Source organism: Chiloscyllium punctatum, chromosome 18, assembly GCF_047496795.1.
Source record: "Chiloscyllium punctatum isolate Juve2018m chromosome 18, sChiPun1.3, whole genome shotgun sequence".
NCBI classification, from domain to species: Eukaryota; Metazoa; Chordata; class Chondrichthyes; order Orectolobiformes; family Hemiscylliidae; genus Chiloscyllium; species Chiloscyllium punctatum.
The window spans coordinates 96896206-96923514 of record NC_092756.1 but is presented as its reverse complement, the minus strand read 5'-3'; the positions used below and the strand labels follow the sequence as shown (position 1 = coordinate 96923514).

Below are 27309 nucleotides of genomic sequence, written 5' to 3'. Positions count from 1 at the left end.
AAGGTCAGTCACCAAGAAATCCTGTGCTGAATTAAGGGGAGGCTTCTGTCCTTGAGTGGGGTAAGAATGTTGTACTCACTGACACAGGGAGTATTGAGCCAAATAGTATATCTGTGGTCAAAGCGTTGCTGGATAAATGCGAGAGAAAGGGATAGAAGGGAGAGAAAAAAAGCAAAGAACTGCACATGCTGGAAATCAGAAACTGCTGGGAAAACTCAGCAGGTCTGGCAGGATCTGAGGAGAGAGAAACAGAGTTAACCTTTTGAGTCTAACGACCCTTCTTCAGAATGTTAGCTCTACTTTCTTTCCATAGGTGCTGCCAGACCTGCTGGGTTCTCTCAGAAGTTTCTGTTTTTGTTAAAGGAATAGAAGGATATGTTGATAGGGTGCGATGGTTAAAAGTACTTTGGACAAGTTGGGCCAAATAACTTGGGCGGAAGTGAGGACTGCAGATATTGGAGATCAGAGTCTAGCTTGGCGTGGTGCTGGAAAAGCACAGCAGGTCAGGCAGCATCTAGGAGCAGGAAAATCGACGTTTCGGGCAAAAGCCCTTCAAGGCCGAAACGTTGATTTTCCTGCTCCTCGGATGCTGCCTGACCTGCTGTGCTTTTCCAGCTCCACTCTAATCTGGGCCAAATAACCTGTCTTTGTGTGGCGCACACTGTAATAATCTCTTTACTCATAATTCTTTAATTCCTTAATTCTGTCATTCCTTAATCTCCTCACATCAAAACCAACTACGTAACCTCTTATACATTTTTTAAATAGAAATAAAACAGAAAATGCTGAAATGTTCACTAACATAGATCTGATGATGTCACACACCTGAGATGTTAATGCTGCTTTCCTCCACAGAGACTTCCAAACCTGCAGAGGATTTCCAGCCCTTTCTGCATCCTCAGTATTTCTTTCATTCCTAGCCTTATTCTTCTTTAAAAACATTGCCCGAACCATAGGAGCAGGAGGAGGCCTTTAACCCCTTGAGTGTCCTCCACCCTACAGTAAGACCTTGAGTGATCAATGATCTAACACCAGGTGCCCATCTCTGCCCTATATCACTCATACCATTGAAAATCTGGCAATCGCGGATTTAAAGTTAGCAATTGACCCACTATCAACTTGTACTTGTGGAAGGGAGTTTTTGGAGTTGTTCTGGCATTTATGGTGTAGAAACGTTGCTTCTTTTGCTCCTGATTAGGTTATGTTCCCTAATCCGATATTCCCCAACCAACAGAAATAGTTTATCTCCATCTACTTTATCAGTCCAGCGGAAATAGTTTCTCTTTAACTACCCTATCAGTTTCCCTTAATAGCTTAAAACTTTGGTCAAATCTGGCCTTAATCTTTTAAATTCCAATTTGTGTTAATCTCTCTTTGCCATTTCGTAGATGGAGTTCAGCTTTCATTCTGATAAATCAACGCTGCATTCCCTCCAGGGTTGATATTTCTTCTGAAAATGTTTGTCGGAGTCGCAGTGTACTTTTTTCAGCTTACAGCAATGCCTCCTTCAATTTCTTCTAAATCAAATTTATAAAACAGGCTCTCTCATTGTTAGTCATTATCAGGAGTCCACATTCCTGGTTTGCTGGGTGTTGTTTTAAGCAGTGGCTTTGGTTCTGTGTGTTGCAGGTGCTGAGCAAGTACGGCTGATCCTACAGCCACTGGGGAGGAGCCCACTCGATAAATGGACTGAGTGCAACACTTCGACACAGGTCAACTGCACCCAGCCTTGTGTGCAGCAAGTTAAGGTAATGTTTAACGTTGTAACGCTGTGCGGACATCTCCAAAAATTCCTGCTATTCTCAGGGAGCTGCAGATCTGATATTCAAATATTGAAATTGGAGACATTAAGGATTGCAGATGCTATAGGCCAGATATGAGGCTGGAAAAATACAACAGGTCAGACAGCATCCGAGGAGCAGGAGAGTCACTTTTTTTTTTAAGACTAGATTAGCTACAATGTGGAAACAGGCCCTTCGGTCCAACCAATCCACACCGACCTCCGAAAAGTAGCCCACCCAGACCCATTTCCTTCTGAATGATGCACCTAACACTATGGGCAATTTAGCATGGCCAATTCACCTAATCTGCACATCTTTGGACTGTGGGAGGAAACCGGAGCACCCGGAGGAAACCCACACAGACACTGGGAGAATGGGCAAACTCCACACAGACAGTTGCCCAAGGCTGGAATCGAACCTGGTGCTGTGAGGCAGCAGTGCTAACCACTGAGCCACCGTGCCGCCCCAAACATTGACTTTCCTGCTGCTCAGATACTGTCTGACCTGCTGTGCCTCCAGCTCCAAATCTGTTGACTGTGATTGAAGTTGGTTGGCCATTCTCAGTCAGAAGGTTAGAGAGTTAGACTGGATCTCCTTCAGCACTACTTGAAAGACAAGTACTAGGGATGTACACCCTGGTTTCCATGCCACTGTCGAAACCTCAAATAATATTCATAAAACAGCCTTTTAGGCCCTTACCTGTTGCTGTTCATAGGATCTGCTTCGCCTTTCACTTCTCAAATCACTTTGCATTCTGTACAACAGTTTTTGAAGTTAGATGCTGTTAGGATGTTGGGATGATAGCAGCTAGTTTTCAAGCAGCAAGATCCAACGTTAAATAAGACAGTGAGGAGATGATCTGGCCTGGTGTTAACTGAGGGATCAACATGGAAAGATGACCTGTTCTTCAAAATAATACCAGAGGGTCTTATATGTCTAGAGGCTAGAGTGATAGAGTCGACGGGGGTCTCAGTTTAACATCTCATCTGAATGACAGTAACTCTGACCTTGCAGCACTCCCTCCATATTTCAGATCTGCCACCCTAGAGCTCTCCAGAGAGGGATTGAACCCATACTCTTCTGACTTTGGGATGGAATGCAATTCAGTAAGCCATAGCGACACTGACCTCACGCTGTAGCTAACATATCATTAGTCACAGTAACTCGTATATCAACTATTATTTCTAAAGTGTTTCACAGTGATGTAGAGTTGATTGAAGACAAGAGTGCTCCCATTCAGTACAGAGTGCAGAATGCTGGGTTATGGATGACTGTGAGTGAGCTGACCGTCACATCAGCCTGTGTCAAAGAGAAACCGTGATTTATTTTCCAGAACACGCTGCAGCACTTAAGAGATTTGAATGCAGCAACTCGACAACCAAATGATTGCGGGAAAACATGTCAACGAGGTATGTGTGACCCTTCATAAAGTGCATCCGAGCTTGAATACAGTTAAAACTCTCCTGCGATCAGGTCCGGAGATGATTATTATCTGAATTATTAGAGGTAGGACGTTCAAGAGTCAAATCAGAAAGTGCTTCTTCAATCAAAAAGGCTGGTGGAAAACTGGAAACCTCCTGTATGTACAGTAATTGATGATGAGATAATTCAAATTTTCAAGAGTTCAGGTCAATAGATTTTTGTTATGCAAAGGTACAAATGATAATGGAGTTGATGTCCATGCTCCAGGGGCTGAAAGGGGCTGTATATCTGTAAAGATACCTGTCAAGGGTGTGCTTGATGTCACTTAATGAGGTGTGGGGATCAGCAATCTTTGAAGCTTAATCTAGTTGGAGAAGTGTGCAGTTGCCAACAGAGTTGCCTTGTAACAACCATGTCCTGTGGCAGGAATAACAAAGGTAATTAATTAGCGATTGATGTAGATATTGACACCTGTGTCTTGGAGGAGAAACCTGTAATTTTGATTTCTTGTCTGCATGTGTGTTAACCTTATTTATCATCTCAAGTTGGACCTGCTGCCTTTTTTATATTTGTGGGATGAATGCTGTTAGCAAGGTCAGCACTTAATAACCATCCCTAATTGCTCTACATTGCCAGTGTCTGGTTTGTGCACACGGCACTATTGTGACTGTTTGAGAGATGCAAACCCACATTTGTATGGCTGAGAGCACTCCAGTAAACATTGTGTGAAGATGTCCTATCCCAACCATTATTCTTCACTACAGTCTAGATAACAGCACAGTGGTAGTGCTGCAGGGCTACATGTTGACTTATTTAAGGTCCATTGCGTCTGTGTATGTATAGAAGCACTGTAAATACACATGCAGTCCCATTGCATCACACAAACCTGCAGTGTGTTCTGGGGCTGTGACAGAATCTGAGATCCCAGTGATGTTGTAAGCTTAAATGTGAACCTTTATTAAGCTACGTGGAGGCTGTCTCTGAGATAGCCCTTCTACGTTCCTTTGGTGATCTGAAAGGGCAGTGCAAACTGATCAAGCAGTCAAAGGAGAATTGAGTTTCTACTTGAATACGAGCAATTTACAGGATTATAACAAGAGAGCAGCAGGTAGTTTTGCCAAAGAGCCAGCACAGCTGAAGTGGGCTGAATGCCCTCATTACACACTGTATGATTTTATTTGTGGCTCCTATTCCCCCAGATTCCAGGAAGCAGAAACAGATTAGAAGGAGGAAGACATGCACACCAGCAGGTTCAAATGCCATCACTAGGAACTCACCGGAGATTGCAGTGGCTGGCCTTCACAGTACAACCAGCAATGGGAACCCGGTAAGATATTGGAACTGCCTATTGGCTGTTAATTTGCCCTCACATCCTAGAAACGTAAGAGTTGCTGGACATTTTAAAAAATGCACAGTCCTGCATTCTCCCTTTCTAATAATCTCCTAGTCACATTATACCATGATAACACAATCACTGATTAATCTCAGTGATCATTCTCTGTCAATGACTTTACAACAGACATGAGGTGAGGACAACCTTCAGTGCAAGAGTTTTTTTGTGAATGCAAACTCCAAACTTGCTTTTCCTTCCACTGCCCGTACGTTATGTGTCAAATTATTCATGTACTGATCGTCCTATCAGCCTCTGTCAAACAGAAACCGAAACAGGTGTTACTTCTGGAAAAAATCTGTACAATTTTGAAACAAACACAGAAAATGCTGGAGAACCTCAACAGCTCTGGCATCATCTGTGCAGAGGGAAGCAGTTAACATTTCCAGTCAGATATGATTCTCATTCAGATTACCAGCATCTGTAGGATTTCACTTTTGTATTTAACACTGTCTGCTTCCACCATCATTGAGACTGTGCTAGAGATTGACTTTCTGCACTCTTTACTGTTCTTTTTCCTTTGAAGGAGAAGGAAGTGGTATCTGTTTTACTGTCCCACCTCACCAGTGCACTGCAACATATCGGATCCACATATGGAGCCACTTTCCGAACACGGCTGAATCCAGAACCTGAGCCTGTTGCAGATCTGGGAGCTTCTTATTTGTAAGAATCACCTTTCTTCTCCCTTTATTGCTGAGTTAGATGCTACTGTCTCTCTTCCCTAACACATACACTTGTTAAGTTATAGAAGAAACAAAGAACTTGCATTTCTTTAGTGCCTTTCGCAACGTAAGAGCGAGAGTAGCCCATTCAGCTTTTTGAGTCTAATCCACCACATTCCAAATTCCTTTACAATCATCATAGTTTGTCTTGAGTCAGTTGCTGTTGTCTTTTTAGGCACAAAGTTACCAGTTTGCACACAGCAAGCACTCACAAACAAGAATGAGATGATTATGAGAATGGGCGGCACGGTGGCACAGTGGTTAGCACTGCTGCCTCACAGCGCCAGAGACCCGGGTTCAATTCCCGACTCAGGCGATTCTCTGTGTGGAGTTTGCACGTTCTCCCCGTGTCTGCGTGGGTTTCCTCCGGGTGCTCCGGTTTCCTCCCACAGTCCAAAGAATGTGCAGGTTCATGCTAAATTGCCCTTAGTGTTAGGTGCAGGGGTAAATGTAGGGAAATGGGTCTGGGTGGGTTGTGCTTCAGCGGGTCAGTGTGGGCTTGTTGGGCCGAAGGGCCTGTTCCCACACTGTAAGTAATCTAATCTAATCGAATCAGGCAATCTCCATTTTCTTTTCATATTATTGGTTATAGAGTCATAGTCATACAGCACAGAAACAGACCCTTCGGTCCAACCAGTCCATGCCGATTACAATCCCAAACTAAACTAGTCCCACCTGCCTGTACTTGGCCCTTATCCCTCCAAACATTTCTTATTCATGTACATATCCAAATGTCTTTAACACGTTGTAACTGTTCCCACGTCCATCACCCCCTCTGGAAATTCATTCCACGCACGAACCACTCTGTGTTTTAAAAAAAGAGTTGCCCCCTCCATTAGCTTCTTTTAAATTGTCTCTCCTCTCATCTTAAAAATATGCCCCCTAGTCTAGAAATTCCCCACCCTAGGGAAAAAATACTTACCATTCAACCTATCTGTATCTCTCATGATTTTATAAACCTTTATAAGGTCACCTGTCAACCTCCTACGCTTCAGTGAAAACGTCCAAGCCTATCCGGCCTCTCCTTATAACTCAAACCCTCCATTCCTGGCAACATCCTGGTAAACCTTCTGAATCGTATCCAGTAATAATATCCTTCCTATAACAGGGTGACCAGACCTGGATACGGTACCCCTGAAGAGGCCTCAGCACAGGGAAAGATCAGTACTGGCAGCCATGCCTTCAGCTGTCTGGTGATCATGGGACCTTTTATTCCACCTGGGAGATCTGTTCAGTGTCACATTCAAAGAGAACAGGTCTCACAAGCGCAGTAAACCCTCCTTTCTAGACTGGGGGCTTATACATTGATTTTGTCCTTGAACCCTCAGACCCTCTGACTCAAAAGTGAGAGTGCTACCCAGTGAAGCCACAACTGCAATGCCTCATATTATACAAAGTTAAAAATCACACACCACCAGGGTTATAGTCCAACAGGTTTAATTGGAAGCACTAGCTTTCAGGTGATGACGGAGCGACGCTCTGAAAGCTAATGCTTCCAATTAAACCTGTTGGACTATAACCTGGTGGTGTGTGATTTGTAACTTTGTACACCCCAGTCCAATACCGGCATCTCCAAATCATATTTATATAGTACCTATAACCCAGTTAATCTAGTATTTCAAAGCAGCTACCTAAAGAGATTTTCAGAAGTGTGGAGGATGCAGGTTTCAGAAAGATGTGCTTGAAATCTAGGCATCTGAAGGTGCGACTGTCAAAGATGTGCAAAAGGCCAGACTTGGAGGAGTGCAGTTATAAAGCTGTAGGAAGGATTACGGAAATAGTGAGGGGAAGAATCAATAGAGGATTAGAACAAATAAACTGCCTGCACTTCAACACAGTGACCGACTGTTTCACCTCAAATTCTTCAGATTAGCTGTTGCAGGAAATGGAAAAAATGCCATTGATGTGTGACTGATACATTGAAGCTGATTAAAGGATTTGATCAGGTACATAGAATCTGCATCCTCTGGGAGAGTCCAGAACAAGTGTGCATAATCTCAGAATAAGAGCCAAGTAGTTCAGGAGCGATGTCAGGAAGCATACATTCACACAATGGGGATGGAAATCTGGAACTCTCTGCCCTCTCCTCCCCAAAAGAAAACCTATCGTTGAAAACGAATTGTAAATTTCAGAACTGGGTTTGCTAGATTTTTGTTCTGCAAAATTTTGGGTGTTCTGGGATCAAGGTTAGAAGCGATTAAGGTGCAGCTCAATGGCAACATAATGAGATGGCAGCGTGCACTATCTCTGGAACCTTTTCTAGCCCCACGATCTTTTAATTGCATTCCTCACATTCAGGCCTCCTGAAATCCTCGCATTTGATCATTTCACTGGCAGCCATGCCTTCAGTTGTTTCAGTCTTTCTCCTCCTTTAAAATGTTTCTGCAAATTCCCTTTTTCATTGGACCTGTCTCTCTGAATAGCTGCTGCAAAGCAGCTTGGCATATTTTGCAAGGTTAAAGTGCTACACAAATGCGCATTGCTGTCATGGGTTGAATGCTTGCATTCTGTTTCAGTGTAAGTGCCCAGTTCCATGTTGAATGTTTGCTGAATATACGCCATCATTAGAAAAATGACACCTGTCATTTTTTTAGCTGGCAGCACAATGCAAGCTCAGGACCTCCTGGACTGTTGGTAAATTTGATTGCTTAAGTTGGTGGTCTTTGTTTCCATGAGGTTGAGTTTAGCTCCATTAGGAGTTCTTTAATCTCTGCATTGGTTTGGCTCCTAGTAGCAGGTTGGAGCCGGAAAGCACGGAGGCCACAAGTGACCTGCAAGAAGACGGCATCTCCAGTCTTGGGATCCGCGTTGTGCATCACCCAGGGTTTACGCTCAAGAAGGATCGAGCCTGGAGATACAAAAAGTCAGGTGGGGAAAGGTCTTTCTTGTTTCCTTTCCACTGTCTCTCCAACAGAAGCAACTCAGGATGAGTGACACCTGTCATTGGGTTGCATTACTCTGGGTTGATGCACTGTGATATCTTTCAGGTAGATCTACAAGGTGTGTTGCACCACTCGTGTGCTACACTCAAGGTATGAATGATGCTGTTAAACATTGAATTATTTGTTGTCCTTAAATTATTTTTGGGGTGAGTGGGGATGATGTACAGAATTAAATGGAATGTACATCATAGAAACAAGCCATTTGGCCCAACCAGTCCATGCTAGCACTTATGCTGTATGCAAGCCTGCTGTAACCTACTTCATCTCAGCCTAGTTTATCCTTCTGTTCCTTTTGTGTTTGTCTAGCTTCCCCTTGGAGCCATTCACACTTCTCGTCTCAACCATACTATGGTTCTCTGCATCATTGCTTCCCCACTCACTGCACATGGTGTAATCGGGTAATTTGACATTTACTTGCTGAAGATGACCCTCTGCAAATAGAGGTCCCACAGTGCTCTTATTGCATATAAAAAGCTAATTTCCATACCATAAGCTTTACATGGGCTATATTTAGTTAAGTTTCATGGAAATTGCATAAAAAGGTGTACATTTTAATATTACTCTTCCTGTATAAAGAAGGCAGAGGTTCTCTGATGTTAAACCATACGGTTCAAGAAATACCTCATTTCATTTCTTAGTCTCCACTGAGATGGCTATTTTCAGCCAAAGTATGCATTCAGAAGGTTTCATTTGACTTCCAAGTCCCTGGGCTAGATATTTTGCCATCTAATAGTTCCAGTAGCAAATGGCAAGTTTGGTACCTTCTGGTGAGGATAGAATTAAACATTCTCCATGCTCAAATAGGCCACCCACCCCCACTCGCTGCCTGAGTTCTTACACACTGTCTAACATCTTGGTTAAGGCTCTGCACTGTAACCATACAGACTAGCAGAAATCACCCTCTACAAGAAAGAAAGAGGGGAGGGCATTGCAATTAATTAAAAATGTGACTTCTGATGAGTCAGTTGCAACTTACTGATGTATGTTTTGCATTTCTCCTTGCAGCGTCGGCTGGCCTACCATCTTCATCACAGAGAGTACCGTTTCACAGCATCTTGGGAGAAGCTTTACCTTACCAAGATTGCGTATGCAGTGGTGGACTGTCCGGCATGAGAGACGATGCAAGCCCATCTGTGGAGTCCCATGGCGTTAAAAAAATAAACAATGGATTGCATTTATTGGATCGATATATGTTGTCACCAGCATCCTTGGAACTTCTGAGACAAGGTTTGCTGAGGAACACGGGCAGCCTAGAGGAATCTGAAACTCTGGGGATCTCTCGAATGAGAAACACAGAACTAAGGACAGAGACAGGTAGTCAGCCAGTGACTAAAAACTTCAGAACCCCAGTTTTCTCCCCAGATAAAGATTTGGGAATGAAGAGAAAACTGGATCTATTGGATGTGGAGCTCAACTGCCTATCTCAGAGAGGCAGTGGGCTCGGTGGAATTGCAAACCCTAGCACAGATCAAAAATCATCGGATTCTCCTTTAAAAAGGCTAGTGGGTGATACCCAGAGCTCTCAGCCCTCTGAAGGAGCCAACTGGGGCCTGGTTCTTGGGAATGGCAGTGGTATCTCAAATGGTCAACAAAGACCATTGAATGGAGGTGGGTGCTCCAACTCAGGGAACCAACCAAGTTCATCAAGTGTCTCTCAAACATGTCCAGAAAAGGCTGAATCCAGCTCTGTCTCTTGCCAGCAGAACATTACAAACCGGATTACTTGTTCTGATAGTCGATTGGGCCCTGATACCTATGACCCATTCAGTCCAACTGATGAGGAGAATGTCAACGGAGAGTTTATGGGTGGTGACTTCTCCCCAAAAGACAGGATTGAATTGGATGACGGTGAGGAGGAAGCTGAAGAGGAGGAAGAGGATGAGGAGAAATATGATCCTTTTGATCCCACAGGGTCCATTGCAAGTTCTAATAATTTAAGTCCATTAGGAGATGATTCAGAAGGTGAGCTGAAAATTGTAAGTGATGCCGGGCTAACTGAAGAAGAGGATTGTGAGAGTCCTGAATACGAAGAAGACCAGTCACCGGAATCAACAACATGTGCTCTGTCAGATGTGGAACTGCAGATTGACTGTGGCAACGTGGTCAAATCCAGTCTGGAACCTGACCTCTACAGCTCCCCCGAGTACAGAGATTTAGAATCTGAGCTCCAGACGGGCTTTGCGGAAGGGTTAAGCTGTGCGATCAAAAATGAATTTGAAAGTGATTCCAAACTGCAGATCAATGTTCAGCTGGACTCAGTCTCACAACAAGAGACTGAATCGATTGACTCAGAAAATGATATTCAGTCTCAAAATGAGCTGGCTAGAGAGGGGACCAGCGATGCAATGTTTGAAGATGAGGAGCCATTGTTATCACCAGTTGGCATTGATTACAGCTTAATGCAGAGTCCGGACCCCAATTTACAAATGGAGAATGAAACAGTGAAGCTTTCATTGAAATCGGTGCAGAAAGATGTCTTAGTCTGCTCCTTGCAGGAGGGAGACCTTTGGAAAAGTGAACACACAAAAGAGCTGGGTCTTGAAGCAAAGGGCAATTCTGGCCTCCTGGAGACAGCGAAACAAGAAACAGATGCAGGTTCGCTCAGTGCCCCCAGGTACCGAAAGAATTCTGAAAGGACCATCTCTGAGCCAGTGGAATCGCTGGAATCCCAGAGCCGGTTAAAAGCAAAGTCGAGCTCAAGTAGCTGTGTCACGTCCAAGTCTGCATCGAGGCAGCGGGCAAGAACTGAAGTGGTTCGAAAGGACAAATCCGACTCCAAAGTGCATTCAAAGGCAGAGCACAAGAGCAAGTCTGCTTCTGCCTCCAGGTACCACCACAAATCCCACCGTACTGTGGAAAGAAAAGACAATCTGGTTTTCACGGTGAACGTTTCCAAGTGGCCAGAGGATGCACGTAAATACGAAGACTCTGAAATCGAAGAGGGCGAGATTGTGCAGCAAGATGAAGAGAACTTCAGTCCTGCTAGAACCTTTCGCAGTCGCGGGCGTATCTTTGAGCGCCTGAGGGGAGTTGAAGGAGATGATTTCATCTCTTTGCACGCCGATTCCGACGAAGGGGCACTGCAGATAGATCTGGGCGAGAGCTCAGCAGATGGAGGGCGAAAGAAAGTGGACCAGAGAAGAAAAGTGACAAACCAGCAGAGGGAGAAGTATGTGAAAGAGTCCAGGTCGCCAGCAGAGTCCAAGACCCAGTCTGGGTCACATTCCGAATCCAGCTCCCGCAGCCGGAAAAAGCGCAAGAGAGAGCACAAAAAGGCCCGGTCAAAAGATCGCAAACGATCCAGGTCCCAGTCACGGGAACGTAAAAGGTCCTCATCTAGAAGTAGGTTGCGAATCCATCGCAAAAAGTCCAGATCCAGATCCAGATCCTGGGAACGAAGGAGGTCAAATTCCAGATCACGTCATAAGGTATCTCGGTCCCGGACCCGTTCTCGAGAGCATCGTAGATCCAGATCGTGGTCACCCTCCAACAGCACTAGCATTTCTGCGCTTGGGCCTCTGAGGGCTTCAGCCGAGAGGTGGAAAAACCGCGTGCCCCAGTCGAAGGAGAGTGGGTCATTCCATCGTTCCCGGTCAAGCAGCAAGTCCAGGAAGGAGAGGAGGAAGAAGGAGAAACACCGGGAGCTGGAAGCAGTGAAACGCCGAAGGCATTCAAGGTCCAGGTCCACAGAGCGGTCACAGAGGGAGAAGAGAGCACTCAGCCCTTCTCCCAGAAGATCGAAAGAGAGGAACGAGAAAGAGAAGGACAGAAGTAGAGAGAGAAACCCCCCAAGTGAAAAGAAACATGAGAAGACTGTAAAGGGAAGGCGGGACAGCAGAATAGTGGTCCCCCCCTCAATTCAAGACCTAAACGATGATGACATCTTAATTAAAGCTCGCTCAATTACCAGGACCATTACTGTGAATCCAGGTGAGGAAGACCAAGACGATCCCATGGAGGTGGCAGCTCTGTCTCCAACCCGGGAAGCCATGTACGACTCCGACGAGTTGGGCTTTGAGAACAGTTTCTCTGACGTTGAGGCTGGGGACCACGCGCAGGAGAGCAGGGTTCCTGGAAAGGGGCAAGGGAGCAAGAACGAGAGGCGAAGCAGTCATGAGAAAAGCCACAGAGCCGGAGACCCTGGGGCAAAGCTTCTCAAAGTCAAAGACCGAAAGCGAGCTCATGCAGACGAGAAGTCGGGCAAAGAGAAGCGAAGGAAAAAGCTAGCGGACGGGCAGAAGGGGGCATCCGGGTCAGAGAGCTTGAAGGCAGAGAAAAAAGGGAAAGAGCACTTGATTGGCAGCCAGTCTGGGAAAAAGGTCAAGTCTGTGCCCAAGGAAAGCAAACAGGTGCCCAGGAAAGTGAAGCTCCAATCCAAGGTAGCAGTTCTAATCCGAGATGGGGTGAGCTGTGCTGCCTCAATGAAGGAAGACCGTGGCAAAGGTGGAGGCTTGATTGGCGTGAAGTTCAGCCGCGATAGGGAGAGCAGATCGCCGTTTATGAAAACCGAGGAGCAGATCCATGACTCCAAGCCCGGCAGGCACCGAGCCGTCAGTTCAGAGAGCAAAGGCATCGCCTTGCGGGCGCCAAAGGGAAAGGCCGTGGCCAAGCCCCGCTCCGCGCCCAAGAAAACAAAAGCAACCGGCGCCAAGGTGAAGGGATCCGGGAAAAAGAAGAAGGAAGCCAAGCCGAAAACGGCCCTGAAGAAGGCAACGACTGACAGTGGCAGCAGCAGCAGCAAAGAGTCCAGTCCCTTCAGGATCAAGGAAGAGCTGTCGTGGTCTTCGTCGGAGAAATCCGACGACAAAGTCAACCTCCCGAGCCCGTCGAAGGACACAGTGGAGCAGGGGCTGTCCCCCCTCTCTCAGATCTCAGAGTGTGCTCCCCAGCCCGTGGAGGCTGCCTTCACGCCAAAGGAGCCAACTGTCCACCAGCAGCCCCCTCCCCCACCCCCTCCGCAGCAACAGAAGGACTATCACGAGCACAGCGACACTTCAAAGGTCAATGGAGACAAGCCGAGAGCACTGAGCAAACCGTTGTCGTGGGACCTGCAAACAGGCGGAGGAATGTTAGCACGTAAGTGACGTCTCTGTGTAGTGTTGGAGAGGAGGCCCTAATGAAGCCTGGCTTTGGCCACATGCCACACAAAACCGAGCTGAATGATCCTGTGTTTCAGACTGATGTGCAAACCTTTCTGAGTTGCACTGTATATTTTATCCTGGAAGTGAAACCAGTGTTAGAAAAGGAACCGTTATTAAGATCAGTATACTTTGTATTCCTCTCACTGACCTCACCTCAGGGTGTTATTTCAGGCAGGCATGAGGTTTACACTGCCAAAGGTGGTGTCTGATGTCTCCATTGAGTGATTGCTTTAGGGGAAGATCTCCCTGTCAGATTTCTTTGGGCTTGTCTCGCTCAATTCCGATCCTCTGCTTGTGTGTGCCTGGGTAGGGGAAGGCAGGGCTGATGTTCCTGCAGCGAATGGACAATATGGTCAGTCCTATAACTCCTGCCTCTGCTCCCTCACAACTTAGCTGAATACTGCTGTTGTGTGCAGGCATTGCCGGGACTTTGAGCAATGTATGATATTTTACTAATAACTCCTTGGCAGAATCACTAAGCCCAGCCCCTCGTTTCCTATTGCACGCAAGTTATCATCTCATGCAGTCAGAAGCATTTGAAAACTTGAATTAAAAGGACTCAAACCTGTAGGCACATTGGCAAGAAGTCATAAACATGAGTGTGGGAGGCAGCTGTCCCAGCCGAGGCCAGTACTTGCAGAGTGTCACATCAGTAAGCTGAGCGATTCCATCCATATCTGGTTCGGGAGAGCTCCAAGTTCAAGAAATGGTCAGTTAGTTCCTCGGAGACCTTTGGAGTGGTTTGTTGTCTATAGGTTCTATCACAGTTGATAATTTTATTTTCCCAAGATCAGCTCATTCTGCAAATTGCCAATAACGTGGCATTTGTAGTTTTTTTGTTGCCCACGTTTGTGTTTGCAGGTCATGAGAAACTAAACACTCCCTTTAACAAGGTCTTCCCTTTCTACTGTTAGATACATACTGACACACACACACACACACACACACACACACACACATCTCTTCCTTTGATAAAAGTTCAAGATTGGGGTCAGACAGGAAACAAATTCACGTAAGTTAACCTGTTTGGGCATTATCCATGTCTGAGGGGGAACTTGTATCTGGGCCCTCTGGGTGAAAGTGAGGACTGCAGATGCTGGAGATCAGAATCAGGATTAGAGTGGTGCTGGAAAAGCACAGTAGGTCAGGCAGCATTGAGGAGCAGGAAAATCGACGTTTCAGGCAGGAGCCCTTCATCAAGGATCCCTGATGAAGGGCATTTGGCCGATACACTGATTTTCCTGCTCCTTGGATGCTGCCTGACCTACTGTGCTTTACCAGCACTACTCTAACCTTGCCTCTGGGCCCTCTGGTCCAAAGACCCACATCATCATTGTACCACGAGACCCAATGTATGTATGTTGGAATACTGGAATGAAGCAGTGCAGAAGGAGGCCATTAGGCCCATTATGTCGGTGTTGGCTTTTTGGTAGAACCATCAAGATAGTGCAACTTCATATGCCCTTTCCTCTGCAATCTCCTCTCCCTTCAAGTATTTAACCAATTACTGTTTAAACCAAGGTTATTCATCGTCTTTCCATCTCTGTTCAGTGCAGCGCTGATGGGAATTGTGGTTGAGGAAATGGGGCCAAGAAAATGTGGTCAACTTTCCTAGCTATGGCAAGATTCCTATTTTGGGGCGGCACAGTGGCTGAGTGATTAGCACTGCTGGCTCACAGCACCGTGGTCCTCGGTTTGTTTCCACCCTCGGGTGACTGTTTCCTTCCATGGTCCAAAGATGTGCAGGTTAGGTGGATTAGCCATGGGAAATGTGGGGAATTGAGTCTGGGTGGGATACTGTTTGGAGGGTTAGTGTGGACTTGATTGGTTAAATGGCCTGCTTCCACATTGATGGGATTCTATGATTCTTTGCCCAAATGCTTGTACACTGTGGAGAGCAGCCAGATTACTCCTGGAAGTTCTGTTGCCTCAGTTCTATATTCACTGCAGCCTCTGCCAATAGTTGGTTATTGAGTTCTGAGACTGCCATTTGTGCTTTGAACAGTATAATTTTCGAACATTATCCTTGTGTTTTGGTTCTTAGTTACTGCACTGCTGTTCAAGATGGAGGAAGCCAACCGAGCAAAAGCCCAGGATTCTATTCAAGCAATCACCCAGGTAATGTCGCTGCAACTGACAGCTCCAAATCTGTACTTACGGATTCTCTAGTAAAGCTGCAGTTAATTCCAAAGAAAGATTTTCTTTATTCTTTCATGGGATGTGCATTTCACTGGCAAAGGCCAGTATTTGTTATCCATCCCTCAGTACCCTTTTAACTGAGTGGCTAGTTTAGCCATTTAAAAGGGATTAAAAGAGTCAGCCACATTACTGTGGGGTCTGAATTCACACATAGGCCAGTCCTGGTAAGGGTGGCAGATTAGATGGAGTTTAATTTAAATAAATATGAGGTTGCTGCATTTTGAGAAAGCAAATCTTAGCAGGACTTACACACTTAATGGTAAGGAATGTTGCTGAAAAGAGTGTAGTTCGTAGCTCCTTGAAAGTGGAGTCGCAGGTAGATAAAATAGTGATGAAGGTGTTTGGTATGCTTTCCTTTATTGGTCAGAGGAATTGGGAGGTCATGTTGCGGCTGTACAGGACATTAGTTAAGCCACTAATATTGGAATATTGTGTGCAATTCTGGTCTCCTTCCCATTGGAAAGATGTTTTAAAATTTGAAAGGGTTCAGAAAAGATTTACAAGAATGTTGCCAGGGTTGGGGGATTTGAGCTACAGGGAGAGGCTGAACATGCTAAGGCTGTTTTCCCTGGTGTGTCGGAGACTGAGGGGTGACATTATAGAGGTTTATAAAATCATAAGGGACATGGATAGGATAAATAGGCAAAGTCTTTTCTCTAGGGTGGGGGAGTCCAGAACTAGAGGGCATAGGTTTAGGGTGAGAGGGGAAAGAGACCTAAGGGGCAACTTTTTCACCCAGAGGGTGGTATGTGTATGGAATGAGCTGGCAGAGGAAGTGGTGGAGGCTGGTACAATTGCAACATTTAAAAGGCATCTGAATGGGTATATGAATAGGAAGGGTTTGGAGGGATATGGGCCAGGTGCTGGCAGGTGGGACTAGATTGGGTTGGGATCTTTCGTCGGCATGGACGGGTTGGACCGAAGGGTCTGTTTCCATGCTGTACCTCTCCATGACTCTAGTGAACCAAATGGATTTTTCTAACAATCAATTGTAGCCTCATGCTCACCATGAATAAATTCCAGATTTATGAACTGAACTTCAATTCTCCCAGCAGTTGTGTTGGGATCTGAACCTATAGGCCTCCAGAACAAAAAGCTGGGCCTCTGGATATTCATTCAGGAGGTATTGCCACTCTGGCATCTGCATAAATACCCATATACCGCTACTGCCCCAGCGACCATCACAGTGGGATGGTCACTCACTACAGTGAGGCACTTGACTGGGAATTTTCATCATGTGGGTTTGTGGTGCCCTCTGAAGGGTTAGTGCAACCTCACTGCTCTAAGGAACATTTCAAGAGCCAGTTCTCTATAAGAAGAATCTGTTATTGTACCTAAACTGCACTTCATAGTGTGGTGGTAGTGTGTTACACTTCACTCTGGGAGTCCTCAAGTTGCTGTGGATGCTTGCACCTTCTTCTGCCCTGGAGGCCTGGATCGTGACGGGAGAGGCTCCCAATTTTCTCTCCGTCACCACAGCTGACCAGGAATCTGTCCCACTCCCACCCCCAGCCGTTGGTGTGTGCTGGAACAATTGATGATTTGGCCCTGTTATGAACTCTCCTTTAAGTTTGGCCTTTGAATTCAGGCTGACCCAGAGGCAGTGACTGTACAGGACATCCACTATCCATGGAGAGCAGCAAATTCAGATGCAGATTCTCTGCAAGAAAGAGCAAAGGTGTGCCATCCCACCCCTGTGCTCACTGTGTAGTTTTTTTCTGTGATCATGGGCCCATTAGTCTTTACAGGTCTAATTGCTGGATAAGGTAGTGGTAGTAGACACTTTCAAAGCATCTCATAAGAATTATACGACTTTAAGGCATGTGGACATGAAATTTGTGTATGGTTAATACATTAAATTTGCAGGGTTTTGGGGAAATGAGGAAGGCTGGTGTGGGACTGATAGGACACTGCTTTCAAACCCAGTACAGACAAACTGGCAAATGGTCTTGTGTGGTCTGTAATTGTCTGAGCATCTCTGGATATTGTGACACTGCAATCTGTGATACCTTGTGTTGAAGAAGCCTCAGTAACATACAAAGCAATCCTCTCTAACTGCTCTGTTGGCCTACAGATTCTCAGCCAGACTAAGCCCCCCGTGCCACCAGTGCCGACCAGCCTGTCCTCCCACCTTCCTGCCAACCAGCCGGCACCCAAGTTTCTCCGGCAGGGCTCCTTGTCGATGTTGGGCTGCTCAGCAGGGCTGCCTGCGCTGTCAGGGTCTGCAGTTCAGCCTCCGACCTCCAGCTCTGGGAAGCTGTATAGCACATTGGAGAGCACAGAGCCCAGCAAGATGGAAGGCACCACCAGCACAGATGGCAACATGGACAGCGACAGGGTAAGCCTTTTGCGTGACCTCAGCGGAATGCCCCAGATTCGTCCCACGTACGAAGAATCTTATGTCTTCTTTATGATAGAAGCACAAGTGTGGTTGGGCTTGGGTGAGAGGGTGGGTAGATGTCAGTGCCCATCCCACCTCTTGGACACCCTTGTCCCCTCAGCCTGGAGTCACTGCTCTCCTGCAAGGGGATTGGAATAAAAGCAGGCATGGGAAATTTCATCAGAAACCCTGCAACTCCCCACCCCAAACAAACTTTACTTGTGAAGCATCAGCGCACACACAGAGTTAACCTCTCTCCTTCACCCAAATGAGCGCACTGTTTTGACACAGCATTTAACCAACCGCTCACAAGAACGTATGGAACTGGAGGTGGAAGCTAGATGTTCCCTTGGCCTTTTCCACCATTAGGTTTCACAACAGATCATCAGCCTCTGTCATGGATGTTCTTAACCACTGAACATCCACAGCTGCCTTGAGTATAGAAGAGCAAACGTTCACAACTTTCTGCGTGGAGTAGTGTCTCTTGATATCAGTGTTAAAAAACTCAAGTCCTTATCCTGAGATGGAGGGTCTAGCCAGAGACAAAAAAAAACCTCTCATCATTACCCTGTTGACCCCTCCAAAGAATTCAACAAGATTAGCTCTAGTTCTTCGACCTGCCATAGACTGTGAACTCATTCCACTCTCTCTTCTCTCTCCACCTCATTCTTTGTTCCTTTATTCCCCTCCTTCCATTCCGCTCCCCACTCTTTATCCTTCCCTGTACAGTTCACCTTCCCTCCTGGTTATCATCTGCAGCTGATTGACTTCCTTATCCTCACTGGATCCTTCCCACAAGACAATTGTGGTTCAAAGCAATGAGGCTTTCTACCTCGCCTTTTCGCTCCCTAATCGTATAGAACAGGCTTTTCAGCCCATCGAGTCTGTACTGCGAGAGATACGCCACTCCCTACGTTAGTCCCACTTTCCCACACTAGACCCATAGCCTTCAAGTGCTGATGTGTCTCACCCACCCTCCCAGGCAGTGCATTCCACCCCAACATCCTCCAGGTGACAAAGCATTTCCTCAAATCCCCTCTAAGCCCCTTGCTTTTCACTTTGAAAGTGAGCCCTCTTGTTCTGGCCCCTTTGACTGAAGGGAACAGCTGCTTCCTGTCCATGCCCCTCATCATCTTATTCACCTCTATCTGGTTCCCCCTCCCCCCCTCCCCCCCCTCAAGCCTTCTCTGTACCAAAAAAAAACAATCTGAGCTTCAGCCTCTCTTCATCACTGAAATGCTACATCCCAGGCAATAAATCTCCTCTGCACCCCATCCATGATATATACAGTATCATCTTATTAAACACACCCGTGCTTAACCAGTCTGTGCTCGGTGACAGAAGGGATGCCCACTTTGGGTTGAGCTGCTCGGGCAGACAAGGGAGAATGTTTCACGGAGAGAGGGTGTGCGCTGACCGTGTTTCTCCCTCTGGTCGCAGTACCTGAAGAAGCTGCACACGCAGGAGCGTGCAGTGGAGGAGGTGAAACTCGCCATCAAACCCTTCTATCAGAAAAAGGAGATCAACAAGGATGATTACAAAGATATTCTCCGCAAAGCCGTACACAAGGTAAGCCCTTCTCAACTGTTGGTGGATGGTTTCTGCAGTGACTCAAAATGGTGAGAACTTGCACACTCATCCCCAACTCAGTCTAAAATGTATTGACTGTCATTAGTTCCCTTTCTCTTGGTCTAAGTGTCAGAACTGAAACAGAATAAAAATAACTAAAATGCTGCAGATCACAGCGGATCATCCGGGGATGCTGTCTGAACCCCTGGGATCTCCAGCATTTTTGTTTTCAGTACAGTTTCCAGCATCTGCAGTAATTTGCTCCTATAGAATAAAAATAAACTTTGTTGGATCCTAGTCTCCAAAGGGCTCCAACATGCCAGACTGCCAGCTGTGCAATTTATAGTTCTGGCTTTCTGAATGTGACTGGTCTCTGACGAAAGTCATCACCTTTTCACTGGGGAGACCAGCATTTATTGCTGTTCCTAGTTACCTCTTCAGAGGTTATAGTGTCACAGAGATGTACAGCACAGAAACAGACTGTTCGGTCTAACCCGTCCATGCCGATCAGATATCCCAATCCAATCTAGTCCCGCCTGCCAGCATCCAGCCCATGTTCCTCCAAACCCTTCCTAATCATATACCCATCCAAATGCCTTTTAAATATTGCAATTGTACCAGCCTCCACCACTTCCTCTGTCAGCTCCTTCCATACACATATCACCCTCTGCGTGAAAAAGTTGCCCCTGAGATCTCTTTTATATCTTTCCCATCTCACCCTAAACCTATGCCCTCTACTTCTGGACTCCCCCATCCCAGGGAAAAGACTTTGTCTATTTATCCTATCCATGCCCCTCATGATTTTGTAAAATGTTGGTGGTGAGATATGTAGCTGAACCGCTGTAGTGACACCCATTGTGCTGCTAAGAAGGTAGTCTCAGGATTCAGACCCAATGTCAGTGAAGGAACAATCGACATTATGTTCTGGGCTGTAAAAAGACTGGTGGGTCGTAGCTCACGCTGATGTAATAAAAGTTATTAATGGCGGTTATACTCTCAAGACTAGCCCTTCCACCAAATGTGAGAAGTATTTTGTGTTAGGGAATTCCTAAATTGATGTGGGTTTGTAATTTTCAGTCACCCCCCCCCCCCCCCCCCCCCCCCGATGATGGAAGATGGAAGAAAGGGTATATTCATATATAGACAGGAAATGACATCAGAGACAAGCCACCCTTCTACAAAACTTGAACGTTAGGAGCTAGAAACTATTCAGCTCTGCTGCACTGTTAATCAAAATCATGACTGATCCATCTCAACTCCACTTTCCCACACTATCCCACGCCTCTTAAGTCCAACACCTATATTTTCAATTGATCAGTGGACTGAGCAGCCCCAATTCTCTGCAATAGAGATTCACAACTCACAGGTGACGAGGAATTTCTTCACTCTCAATGCTGACTCCATTATTTTACAACTTGTCCCCTTAATCAATATGTCTGTATCCCTCTGCAGGTTTATTGTATTCCACTCCATGGGTCCCTTAATCGCACTAAACACATCAGTTTTCACATTGCTCAAGTCAATAACAGGTCACTTGAGTGTTGAGAGAAAGTGGGTGGGGAACTGTGTCTGGAGGGCAGAAGGGTCTAGGCAGGGAGGTTGAGGTGCTCTCTACTGCAGAAGAGGAGCCCAGCTTTATGATACACCCTCCCCAAATCCCAGGAATCAAGCTGGGAAATGCTCTATGCACTCCCTCCATAGCCAGAACTTCCTCCTTCATATAAGGAGATCAAAACTGTACATAGTACTCCAAGTGTGGTCTCCCCGCTGTCCAGTACAGTTACAACAAGACATTGCTGCTCCTGTACATGAATCCTCTTGCTGTGAAGGTCAACATAATCATTTACTGCCTTCATCACCTGCAGTTATAGAGTCCTAGAGATGTACAGCATGGAAACAGGCCCTTCGGTCCCACCCATCCATGCCGACCAGATATCCCAGCCTCTTACTTTTCAGTGGCTGGTGTACGAGGGCACCCAGGTCTCGTTATACTTCCCCAATCAACGGTCATTCAGCTAATAATCTGTCTGCCGGGTTTTGCGGCCAAAATGGATAACCTCGGATTTATCCACATTATACTGCATCTGTCATGTATCTGCCCACTTAGCTTGGCCAAATCACAGTATAGCCTAGTATTTGTAGAGCTGAGTGTGTGGAGAGCTGTACTCACTCAGGCAACTTAGGAATATTCCATCATACCCCTGACATAAGCCGAGTGATGGACAGGTTTCTGGAGTCGAAGGTTCCTCTGTACAATTTCCACTCGCTGACCAGCTCTTGAAGCTGAAGTATTTACGCGGCTGATCCAAATATGTTGCTGTTCGATGGTAACCCAGGATGGTGGCCATTCAGTGAAGGTGATGCCATTGAACGTCATGAGATGGTTAGCTTCTCCCTTGTTAGAGATGGTCATTTCCTAGTATTTGTGTGACACGAATGTTCCTTGCCGCCTATCAGCTTAAACTCAAGTGGTTGTCCAGGTATTGTTGAGGTCAAAGTGGTGCTGGAAAAGCACAGCAGGTCGGGCAGCATCCGAGGAGCAGGAAAATCGACGTTTTGGGCAAAATTTTGCCCGAAACGTTGATTTTCCTGCCCCTCGGATGCTGCCCGACCTGCTGTGCTTTTCCAGCACCACTCTGATCTAAACTCTGGTTTCCAGCATCTGCAGTCCTCACTTTTGCGCTGTCCAGGTATTGTTACCTCCCGAAAGTGCCCATTCTCGGCCGAACCTCACCTCACCCCTCTCTGCTGCAGATCTGCCACAGTAAAAGTGGCGAAATCAACCCTGTCAAAGTTGCCAACTTGGTGAAAGCGTACGTGGAGAAATACAAGTATGCACGAAGACACAGTAAGAGACCCGAAGAAGGAGGACGCCAGAGCAACGGGAAGGAGGCCGGGAAGTTAGACAAACATGGAAAAGCTTCAGCACAGACGTAAACGGGAACGAGAGACAGTTTTTATTATTTACCAGAATTCAATAATTTTGCGCACCTCCTTTTATTTTCATTTTAATAAGTGTGAAGACTTTTTTTTAAAAAAGAAAACTTTAGAAAGTCATTCTGACGTTCCTGGGTTTATCTCATTGTGGCAGTGCCTAATGATCCTGAATTAGATGTAAGAAACTTGGGACACTTTTAATGAAATGCTGAGGGGTGGGGAGGGAGGGGGCAGAATATCCTTGGAAAGTAAAGGACAAAAAAAGAACCTTTTAAGAACTGTTTACTGTATCTCCTGATCGCTGTATATAAGATAGGAGCCACTGGCAAGCTTTCTCATCTCCTCCCGTGTCCTGTTGATTTTTATTTGTTTTTCTCTTCCTTCTCCTCCTCCTCCTTCCTTCTTCCCTTCCCTCCCTCCCATTTTCTTCATGCATGAAGTTTTTTTGTAGGTCAGTGAATTCCATACAGCTGCACTGTCTTTTAAATGGTAATAAACGATATTACACAGTCAGCCATTCTGAGAGAAGGCAATGTATCAGAGAGAAATGATTTTTCCTGTTGATGTCTATGCTATTCTACTCTTTCTTTTAAAAAAGTATATATACACACATGTATAGTACAATGTTGGAAAATGGCAGAGGGGAATTGATTTAAGTATTTTCACTTGCGTATTTTAACTAGGGAAGTCATAAGGATTGTACTGGTGAGCACTGTTTCAGGATTGCAGTCTCTGGACCCTTTTAGGTTCACCATCCACCCAAAACTGGAGTTAGTGGCCCCTGAGGCATCTATGGCCAAAATATTTTCATCCGCTGCAAATCACTGTTGTAAAGTGAGTGTTAGTTCTTGGAGAATGGGGCTGTTTTATTCTGTATTAGGGACCGTCTAATCACACATCTGGTACAACGCTGTGCCACCATCTTTCTCCCACAGAACCATTTGTGAGTGTCAGGCATTAGGCACAAGGCCCACAGAAGGGACTAGAAGACTTGCTCAGACTTTCTGGCGAGGGTTAAGAGTCTCATCCCCAAGACAGAATTGAGGAGCCCTCATGAAGAATGAAGGAATACCTTTAATTTGAAATTTCTGGCAATTACTTTTCCAACCAAAAAAAAACACCAAAAGATTTTGACCCCAGATATTTTATGGTAAGCTCAGGCAATCAAATGGCTGTGACCACCCTGCCCCGCGGTCTCTCTGGGTTTCTGAGAGGGAATTTAGGCAACACTGCTGTTTTAATTTTAGTGCTTTTAGTCAGCAATTGTGCCCCATCCCCTTCCCATACTCACACCCCATCCCCCTCTCAATCTGCTGCCAATCATGTTATAGAATACGGGATTAACTCAGGCAATTTGCTAGGCATCGCACCCCCGTTGCGCACCTCAAGGTTGAATTGCCACATCTGACTCTGTTGCTGTAATTTGCTTTTTTGTTTCTGCACAGGAAGAGTCTAGCTCAAAGGTGCAAAGAAGTTCAGCCGTCTTGTATGTGTGACCTGCTTTATGTCATTTCTGGCAATGTGATAAGGGGCTGGGTTTAAGATTTAAGCTGAGGCTATGTCCTGTACATTCTGTAATTTCGAGGAGTGGTTTGTGGGGGAGGGAGGTGATGAAGCTTGTGAAGAAGGGGAGGGTGGGCGGGCGGAGAAATTCAGTGTGATGACAGTGCAACATTCCCAGCCTTTGTCTGACTGTCGTTTGATGTCGTCTATACCTCTGGATGGATTTGCCAGTGTGTGTGTCTGTCGAAAGGTGGTTATTTGATGAATGAGACTGCGTGTGAGAGAGTGTGTGTGTGTGCGTATGTGTCTGTGGAACCAAAGCAGGTTTCACTGACCCAAGGAGTATATATATATTGATATTTGGGGTTTTGCTGGCCTTTTTAAATACTAGGTAATAAAGAATGCACATTTAAAAGGAGGCAGTAGGGCCCCCCTTGTGAAATTACAGTATCTCATTAAAAACAATTTTTTTTAGTTAAAAGAAATAAGCTCACTGCCTCAAGAAAATTGGACAAACTGTTTTGTAAAACAACTAATTTATTTGGGCTGTTTATATTCGCAGTTGAAGGGGCCCGCCCTAATGTTTCCACACCTCCCACCCTGAATAAAAATAGAACTATTAAACAGTATTAGCACCGCTGAAATGAGGAACACACTGATGTTAGGATTTGCTGAGCTAAACGAGGTGAAATGTTTTAATTGTTATTCTTCCTACAATTCCCACTGTGTCCTTTCACCAACGTGACTGGCAGTCTCTGACATCACAGCACCAACGATGAAATAAATCACTGGGCAATCAGCAAAGATGCTGCTTTGGATGAAGTGGGTACCGCAGCAGGGGTCAGTTGCCAAAGAGAAAAGGAATGGACAATTATTTTTTAAAAAAACAGCGACTCCCTCCCCCTTGCGTGGCTCTTGATAAAATCAGGCAAAGTGAAATCATTGTAAAAGTTTGAATCTCTATCTGAAGAGAAATAAATTCCAATTGTACAGTCATCCCCAACCAGAAGTGATAATGGGCCTGTTGTTGTTGGATTGGTGGGGAGATGGTCAGTTTTGGTAGACAGCTCCAGTGCTCCATCAGCCGTGCTAATATTGTATTTATCTGCCTGTTATTGAGAATATTGTAAAAATAAAAGTCAGATTGTTACAGAACAGGAGTGCTTGTCTCTTTGAAAAACAGTAGGAGACATGAGACAGCATTTTATTTCATTTAGTTCTTTCTCTCTGCCTGGCACAAGTTGGTGGGTGACTGATTCTGGGCTATCAACAAGGACAGCAGTGTTGGCTTCACCAGCAGTGAGCTAGTGAGAGGAGCTGGTCTGTACAGGCAGGTGCTTGCCTACTTGCAGTCTTGGGACCACTGCATTCCAGTGCTGTGGCGCATTGTGAAGAACAACTCAGAGTTTGCTTTATATGCCTGGAGGAACCCTAACTCCAGCAGCAGCCTCTGCGTGACTCATGTACAGACAAAGATTTGTATACCTTTGCTTCAGAGTGCATACTGGTAGCAGATCTGTTCCCAGAAGCTCATTGATTCATGTGTTCGAAACTTCACAGCGTTCAAAAGGGGGAATTACAGAATAGAAATAAATGCATAATTGGATCCACAGTCAGAATTTGAAAACTGGCTGCTTTAGCAACTTTTGCCTTTGGCATGTGGTGCCATGGATTCAGCCAAGCCCAATTCTCAGCAGGGTTTCCCCATGGAAAAGTAGGAATGTTATTTACATAAATACATCGAGGTTTCCAGTGAAGCCTCTTCAGAATTGAGTCTGCCCTCCCCACAGTCACTGACCTGCTTTGGCTTTCAATTGTTAGTAGCTGGCCTCTCTGATTCCCTTCATTTCTCTGTTGATCTGGAGTGTTTTGCCTATACTTAGGCTTGCACCCTTTCTCTGGTGTTTACTGCCCCTCCTGTGGGCTCTCCCGACCAGTGGTTAACAGCTTGGTATGACCGAAGGTCTCATTTCCGAGAGACTGTTATGAGTCAAGTGTTATTAGTGTGGGACTGGATCACCTATATTTTCTCACTTCCCAGCCTATCGACACAAGTTGGGCTTTTACAGTGATGCAACAGTTTCACAATCACTTGCCAAACCACTGCCAGATTACTTTTCTTTCCAAATTTTTTATCATTTCAGCCATTCACCCATCCATCCCTCTTTCCCCCCCCCAAATCATGAAATTTGAACTCCCAGTCTCTGGATTATGCGTTCATTTCGATATAGTCACTCCCTCTTGTCACCACAATGGTCATCAGAGGCCAGTTGTCCAAGGGAGGTACTGTCTGTTTACTCGACATCCATGCACTGTTCCAGTATGGACAGGAGGCTGGAGGAGGAGAGGGGGTCAGAAAGCTGGAGGTTTATAGAATCACCAGTCAGTGAGGAGGCTCCCACTCCATGTGCCAGTTCATGTAACAGCTTGAAGGTTATAGGTGTCACCTGAAAGGAGGGGAAGAAGAACCCATCAGTCCAGCAGCTGGAATCCCCTGCCATAGTTAAAACATATTTGACACTAATTGTAGTTCTGGGCAATCAGTGCCCTTGGGCAGCTCATCGCACCTTAGAAATGTCCCCACACCACTTGATATAACCTGCCACAAATAACAAGGAAACTGGAGCTAAGGTAGGAGAATGCAAGTTGAGGAACACATCAGCCACCATCTTACTGAATGGCAGAACAGATTTGAGGGGATGAATGGCCTCTTCCCATTTCCAGTGGCAGTTACAGGAGGTTGTGTTGTAGGCTGCGGAGAGAAAGTGGATATTGAGTAGAAATTTTCAGTGGTCATGTTTGAGGAAACACTCTCCGGTCCCTGTCATATTGGACTGAGGTCTTTCCCAGCTGGCAGGGTTTAAGCATCTCCAGCCTCAGCTTGGATAATGTGGAATGTACAATACTAAGTAGGCCATTTGGCCCAACTACACGGGGTCTGAAAGTTCCCCTGTCAAGAGAGGAAGAGCGATTTCAGAGTTTGAGGAATAGGATTGTGGTAGTGGTGGGATGGGGAAAAAACGGGGAGAGATGCCTTGGATTCAGGGTGGAGTCAACAGAGCAGGGAGGGACTGGCCGAAGTCAAGGGGTAAAATCCACTGTGGGTATCACAGGCTGGCCTTACCTGCACCATGATCATCTTCTTACTCCAGGGTCTATCACCACAGTCTGGCCAGAGCTCCCCAAAACATAGCCAAATCGAATACTGCGGAGAGCCACGCTCAGAGTTCAGAAAGGCACACAGTTCTGTGGAGAAAGGTTTTGGAATATTTACGGTGTGGCAGAACCCAATAGCAGCCCTTGTGCTGACTAAACAGTAATGG

General features: G+C 45.8%; 2 protein-coding genes across 7 annotated transcripts in view; one reads left to right on the top strand and one right to left on the bottom strand.

The window, feature by feature from the left end:
* The window catches only part of scaf1 (SR-related CTD-associated factor 1), a 43560-nt gene extending 18419 nt beyond the window's left edge, over positions 1–25141 (top strand). For 2 of the 3 annotated variants that reach the window (XM_072588871.1, XM_072588872.1), the window contains exons 3-12: positions 1630–1748; positions 3115–3190; positions 4403–4530; positions 5120–5256; positions 8047–8183; positions 9263–13333; positions 15443–15516; positions 17672–17935; positions 19418–19546; positions 22301–25141. In XM_072588871.1, the coding sequence (XP_072444972.1) occupies positions 1630–1748; positions 3115–3190; positions 4403–4530; positions 5120–5256; positions 8047–8183; positions 9263–13333; positions 15443–15516; positions 17672–17935; positions 19418–19546; positions 22301–22483 (5318 nt within the window). In that variant the 3' untranslated portion in view covers positions 22484–25141. The remainder of the gene's footprint in view (positions 1–1629; positions 1749–3114; positions 3191–4402; positions 4531–5119; positions 5257–8046; positions 8184–9262; positions 13334–15442; positions 15517–17671; positions 17936–19417; positions 19547–22300) is intronic. The other variant, XM_072588873.1, reaches the window with a different exon arrangement.
* The window catches only part of irf3 (interferon regulatory factor 3), a 26432-nt gene continuing 23628 nt past the window's right edge, over positions 24506–27309 (bottom strand). For all 4 annotated transcript variants that reach the window (XM_072588878.1, XM_072588875.1, XM_072588877.1 and 1 more), the window contains 2 exons: positions 27111–27232; positions 24506–26433 (listed from right to left, as the gene is read on the bottom strand). In XM_072588878.1, the coding sequence (XP_072444979.1) occupies positions 26281–26433; positions 27111–27232 (275 nt within the window). In that variant the 3' untranslated portion in view covers positions 24506–26280. The remainder of the gene's footprint in view (positions 26434–27110; positions 27233–27309) is intronic.